Source organism: Varanus komodoensis, unplaced genomic scaffold (genome assembly GCF_004798865.1).
Source record: "Varanus komodoensis strain SLA01 unplaced genomic scaffold, ASM479886v1 scaffold41, whole genome shotgun sequence".
In the NCBI taxonomy this organism is placed as follows: Eukaryota; Metazoa; Chordata; class Lepidosauria; order Squamata; family Varanidae; genus Varanus; species Varanus komodoensis.
In genome coordinates, this window is record NW_025335954.1 from 7,104,816 (window position 1) to 7,111,718 (window position 6,903).

At 49.2% G+C, this 6,903-nt stretch overlaps 1 protein-coding gene across 1 annotated transcript; it reads right to left on the minus strand.

Moving 5' to 3' along the window:
- Positions 1–1,678: 1,678 nt before the first annotated feature.
- Positions 1,679–2,497, minus strand: NXPH4 (neurexophilin 4). The gene is given in 1 exon segment (XM_044443125.1): positions 1,679–2,497. A coding segment is annotated over 1 exon segment (819 nt).
- Positions 2,498–6,903: the final 4,406 nt, after the last annotated feature.

The following is a 6,903-nucleotide window of genomic DNA, read 5'->3' on the forward strand; positions in this document are numbered from 1 at the left end:
TTTTTTGAAGTTGCAGCAGGAAAGACAGTCTTCCAATTTAATAAACAAAAGCTACTGCTTTCTGTTAAGACTGTCTTTTACATTTTTTTTCCCAAACAGAATATTCCCAATTACAGTAACATGCCAGAGCCAAAAATGGCTTCAAAAGTGAACAACTTCAAATCCCTAAGTATTGTGGAAGATCCAGATTTAAAAGACAAATTGATGTCGTTTTCAAGAGAGTGCTGTCAGCTTTGTGCTTCTTATTGCTGGCAAGAAAGCCCCAAGTGGCTTCACCCTGAAAATGAAAACTATCGGCAAGCTTTGGACGCGAACTTGAAGGAAAACCCTTCCATGGGAAGGAGGGAGCTGTGAAGATTGTACAAGGATACGCCCTTCCGTGTCAGCGCCGCCGACAGATCAGGGGACAAATTTTCATCTGTGATTAAAGCTCTAGCGAATCGATTGGCCAAAGAAATCAATGCAAGCTCGCAGCCCTAATTAAAACTCATACACACTTCACTACTGTTGCTAACACACGTATACATTTCTAGTTACAGACCCAGATGAACACTCTTGCGGATACATACATCATTAAGGCAACAAGCACATACATTAAGGTAGCGCGCGCTCCTGCCAGCCGTCATGCTGTGGATACATGCAGCCTCCGCTGAAGTTGCACACGCACACATCTTCCAGTCCAACACTGGCCTTCCTTACTGCTCTAACTCACCCATTTGGATTTCTATTAACACTTGCATGAGCCTCTGCTGAGAACTCGCAGCTCCACTTTCACACACTCCCTGGGAAACGTCGCCATCCTAGCTGCATCACGTCCCCCTCCTGTTCTTTAGGCCTCTCTCAAGGGAACGCAAGCGTGACATGGACTCAGCAACACACTCCACCTTGCCTCTTTTTGCCCAGCTCGGCTCCAGCTGACATCAGCCCCCGTTTTCTAATGTGGCTGGCACCCACGCACACACTCTCCACATTTCGCGGCTCTGGGAACCGGTGAGTTCGTGTGGCTGGCAGCATCTCTATGTCCTGCCAGTCTTTTGTGTCCTGGAGTGGCTGGTGCAGGCATGAGCTGGCACCCAGGGTCAATCCACCCTCTCCGACATCCCCAGCCAGGCCAGCAGCAAGATCAATCACAGAACAGCCGGTGGCTCAGCCCAAAGGAGAAAGACACCCAAGGCTACCACCGGCACTCTTACAATCCACATGAGAGGCCATATCCCAAGGGATGTGGGCCCATCAGTCTGTATACAGCCCCAGAGAAGCAGCGGGGGTTCATTTTTGATGCACAAAAAGGATACAGCCACAGTAGACTAGTTCTTCATATTGCTGGAAACTCCCACAAGGCACCCCCCTCCCCGGCCCCAAACAGCCTCAGAAAGGGGACAGATGAGGTGCAAAAGCAATGCTGTCCCTCTGGTCAGTCTCCAACTTCCAAAAGTCCTGGGAAGTTTTGTGGTTGCCGGGAGGGGAATGTCCATATCAGATGGAGCAATGTAAGTTCCAGTTCAAAACCATCTTTCTCTTCATCTTTTTCGCACCTAGCAAGGAGTTTGGGTGTGTGTGTCTCTCTCCTGTCTCTTCTGCTGCCATCCAAAGTTCTTCCAACTCTTCCCCAGAGAAAACCCCACACTTCCATGAACCTCCCCCACATCCCCATCCCCTCCATCGCCCATCCCCCTTGTCAGCCAAAGTAGGGATTCTCATTCTGGAAGTTGTAATCTGGACAGACCTTCTGGACTAGCTTGTAGTCAATGCTGAAAAAGGAGATGAAGATGCAGATGACCTTGAAGGGCTTGGCACACAGCCAGGCGGCATGGCTCTGCGTATGCTCAGTGAAGCAGATCTTGGAGGGGTCATAGAGGCATGGCTTGTTCTTGCGTGCCCGGTTGGTCTTCTCGTATTCCACGTGGCAATTGAAGGTCTTGGATTCCTTGGGCTCAGCTAAGGTAGATTGCTGGGGATGGAGGTGCTGGGCTTGGATAGGGGGGACCAAGACATCAAACTCCACCACCTTGGTGGGTGGCACTATGCTCACCGAGACATTGCCCAGACTGGAAGAGTTATGCCGGAAGTAGACACTGAAGGTGCCATTGATGTGGTCCACAATCTTTCCGGTCACCAGGAGGCTAAACTTCAGGGTCTTGATGTTGAAGTAGAAATCCCCCCAGCCAAAGATCTTCTTGGTACGGCCTGCCTTCAAGGAGGGCTTCCTCTTGGCTCGCTGGTTGAAATGCTCCATGGCTGTCTGGTTCTTGCTCCAGTCCCAGGGATTCAGGGCGCCACTGTAGGGGTCCAGTTTGGCTTTGGATGGCTCACTGGAAAATATCCGGGCAGGACTGAGCGAGTGAGGTTTCAAAGCAGTACCATATGGCCCATTCTTCAAGACACTTGAAGGACTCATCTCCAGGTAGTTCAGGGTCTTGCTCACATGGCCCTCCACACAGACAACCTATCAAAGAAGGACAGAAAGGAGGAGTTTTAATTGCACTAGACCAGGCATCCTCTGATCCTTCACTTGTCCATGTGTTACATCCTATTGGAAGCATGACCCATGCAGGGCACATGAAAAGTGTCTGGGCATCATCATGGCCACCAAGGATTACAACTAGTGTTGTAGTGGAACTGGGGTTCATGGGATTCAGCAATGAAGCTCTGAGATTAGCAGGGACCCTGAGCTCATCTACCACCTCTTCCAGCTTCCCTGCTCCCTTGAACTCAGCTTGCTTTTCTAGCTTCAATGTATTGCTGCAATGCAAAGAATTTTGGGGTGGCTTGATCCTGAACAGGCAACAAAGGTCCATTTGCAGGATAAGAGAACTGATCCTGTTGGAGAACAGGGTTACTGCTATGGATCAACACATCTGCCTGCATTTTGTCCACTACTTGGAGCTGTAGCGATGGGGGCCATAAGAACGACTGCCTGTCCTTCAACACCTACCACTGCAACACTGTTTATAGTTTGTGGCCCATGGGTGCCTCATATCTACATAACGGGCATACCAGGAGTCCTGGGGAGGCTGTGAAGCCTGCTACCCCTTTGGCAATACATTTCAATCACAGAAACTGCAGAACCCACTAAGAATCCAAAATTCCACGTAAGCCAAATTCAGCAAGTGCACCGGACTGCACAACCAAGACTCATGAGCCTACACTTATTTGCACTGCTTCACCGGGCCATCAGAGAGGTCCTGTTTTTACCTTGAGGCAAAAAACCCACATCCACATGTCTGAATCATGACAGACCAGTATTCTTCGTACTTTAAAATCCATGTATACTGGCAGAGGGACTGTGTTTTTGATTAGAGCAATCAAACTGGGGGAATGTTGCTTTCTCACACTGAATTCCTGCCCCTTCCCCCTCCTGCAAACTGCTGCTTCACCACTTGGGACAAAATGCAGCTATGCTTAAATTCTACCTCGTGAGACCTCATGGCTGAGTCACAACTGCAGAGATTTCCAAGCTCACATCCAAAGCTGCTTCCCCACAAGATGCCCATGCCAAAGATTAATGGAGGATGGCTTGTATAGACATGGCCACCAGCCATGAGGGATGGATGGATCCGAATGATGATGGTACCCCCAAGCCTGCCAGATATGGTGGATCGCTTCTTTTTCTCAAAAACCCCACCCAGAAGCATTGGGTACTGTAGGGAGAACAGAATCTGAGTTCAATTAACCTGTGCTATCCATGCGGAGTTCAATGCCCCATCAGTCGCTTGCTCCGGGAAGCTTCCCTGCCAACACAGCAGTTCACCAACAGGCCATGGTGGACGGACAGTGCCCCTGGCCATCAGCAGAGTGGTCTGATTCATGGGAGTCTGGCCCTTCTCTTTAACAAAAGCCTTACAAGACTCCACATCCTTCCAAAGGGGCAGTATGGGAAAGCTTCCCTCGAAGTGGGCCCCAGAGGGGAGATTCTACATTTCGGCCCATAAGTCACTCCGGCCATCAGGGAAAGGAATCTGTTCACCCTCTTGTCTCCTCCCATGGTTTTCTGAGTGGACTTAGGACAATGGCGGGCTAACTATAGGCTGGCGTGAGCTACTGATACATTTTACTAGAACTTCAAAATGTGCTAATCCCCTGCTTCCATGATAGCACCAAGTGGTGGCACAAGCCCCAAGTGGCAGCACAGGGGGCTAAAGAAGACCCAAAGAGGTGGCATAGGAGACAGAGCCAATTACCATTTCCAAAAGAATGCAGATAACCCTGGTACCTCTGCGGTTTCTATGGCCAAAGCCTGTAAGAAACTGAGCACAATTCAAGAGTGGAGTAAAAATGTCTTGCTGAAGCATCTTCAGGGTGGCAAAGAACTGAGCCGATCAGGCCCCATACTGGGATCTAACTCAATAAACTTGTTTAAAGTGAGACACACAGATAAACAAAATGGCAAATAAGTCTAGTCACTTCTAATCCAACAGTTCTCAAATACTCTTCTTTTTTGGCCACTTGGAAATTGCTGGAGATCTCAGAGTACCATGTAATAAACTTCATCAGCAACATCTTCCTCATCAAAGCAGAACTACAATTGGAAGATCACAGGCCTTGGCCCCGGGTGGGCAACCTCTGGGCAGTGGGACCCATCAAACCCTACCTTTCCCCATTATGCCTCACCTGCCAAAGTAATAATAGCAATAATTTGCACTTATATCCCATCTTTCTTCCTCCTGCAAGGAACCCAAGGCCGCTTTATCTTTATCCACACAAGAACCCTGTGAGGTAGTTGTCACTCAGTGGGCTTCATGGCCGAGTGGGGGCCCAGTCCACACTCTTAACCACATTGCCTTGCAGTACCACTGGATTTGCTGCCAGCACATACCATATGGCAAGCCTGCAATGAGGCAAGGCAAGCGGGGTGTGCATGCCTTGTTTCCAAGCAGGACTGCTCTCGGGGGAGGGCAATTCTGCTTGGAATAAGTCACGCAGTGCACCTTGCTTCCTTGCAAAACCGCTGGGGCTTTGGGCACCACAGTTCAGCAGCAGCAGCCAGGGCAGAGGCTCTCATGAGGTTCACCCCTGCTCCTAGCCATGCTGCTGGGAAGGGCCCCGTTAACTCACACATTTTCCAGGACCATTAACTTTCATCCCGGCACATTATGAAAATCAGAGACCTTAGGCCTTGTTAGCCTCTTAGATAAATCCAATATAGCTTCAATCTCCACTGTCAGAAAAAGGCAAATTAAGTGCAGGGCCAAATACAGACATTCTCAGCTGTTTTGCAATCTTCCCACAGATCATCCAGAATGGAGCTGATGGCGTACAGTTTGAGAATCTTTGCCGTAATACATTCTACTGTTCCTAAATGAAGGGTCATATACTACTTTCTCAGTAACATGGTCGTAGCACAGAGAGACCAGGGGCATCTGTGTAGCACCTAACAGCACCATCCAAAGTCCCATTTTGTCCTCTGAAATGTGAGTGCTGAGCCAGCAAGACCCTGGTTCAAATCTCACCTCAGTCATGACCACAATAGTGGCCACAGGCGAGCCGGCGTCTCTGTCCTCCCACCCAGTCTGCAGTAGTGGGGAAATAATATTGATCCATTTTACAGGCTGGTTATCAGGGATACAAAGCACTATATTGTGCAAACCTTTACAGTTCTTGGTGCTCTAAATGCATACATAGGTATGTATGCATGTTTGTATACATCAGTGCCTTGATCACAACTGCAGCTATTTACATCAGGGGTGCAGAACCTCTTTTACTTTAGGGCTGAATTCCATTCCAAGAAGCTCTTGGGGGCTGCATTTCAGCAGGGGGCATGGCCAAAAACAAAAGGGGTGGGGCCAGCAGACACCCCCCCACACCCCCAATCAAAACAGCGTAGTGTAGCTTAAATCTATTCCTGCTAATAACTAAGCCTTAGGAGAGGCATTTCAAACTTATGGAATGGTGCTGAGGTGGAAACTGTGAAAAAGTTGGGAAACCCACAAAACAGACGGAGATCAGGAGAAAGCTGTGTGACCTTCTGGGAATGCGGGATCTGGATCCTGATCCTGAGGTTCTGCACCCTGAATGTAAATGCTAATGAGGTATATGTAGCAACATGGTAAAATACCAACAACATTGAGTTTCACTTCATATATCGGATGGATGGAGCTGTTCCCCCTCCCCCACCCTCTGCATTTAGACACTGGCTACAACTAGGAGTGTCTCTGAGCATGTGCAGAATCTCTGAACAATTTCAGGTAGCTTCCCCCCTTCTTCCCCATTTCCAGGAACAGAGCTTTCTGGGCATTCTGCAGCTTCCTGCAGGCCTGAGTCCCAGTTCTATTAGGCAAATAGAGCCCTTCAGAAAACAATCCTATGCGTGTTTAGACAGAAAATATTGCCAGCAATCCACTGAGGAATGCTGGAAGACATAGAATGCTGTCTAAGCATGCAAAGGATTGTGCCTTCAGTGGCTGCAGTGTCTGAGCTAACCCAGTCCACTGCTCTGACACCTGCCCCATTCACTCTTGATTCACACAATGTCACCTGTGATCAGGCACCTATGCACTTGCTCGCTCGCTCGCTCTCTCACACACACAGCTCTATCCCAATGCTTAGCCATTGTGCACGTGCCTTTGGAAAGCACACTCAGTGGTGCCTTGATTCAGATTTGAGTGTGTCCACTTTCGATTTCCTGCTGCCAGTTCCTGCTCTGCTCCGCTTTGCTGGATCAAAGAACCCGTTGGCACCTGATGCTTTGTCCCAGAGAAGGGAACTGCATGCCATCACCAGCCAACCCTTAAAGAAAGTTGATGACAGCACAAAACAAGCCCGCTCAGCTGGTGAGCAGGCGAGAAGTCCCTGGAAGAGCTGTGAGACCCTGATGAATTCCCCATAAATGCCCTCCTATCCCCACACATGCCTGGATTGGCCACAATTACTGGGCTCCTCCAGATATTTGCCTGGGGCCATGCA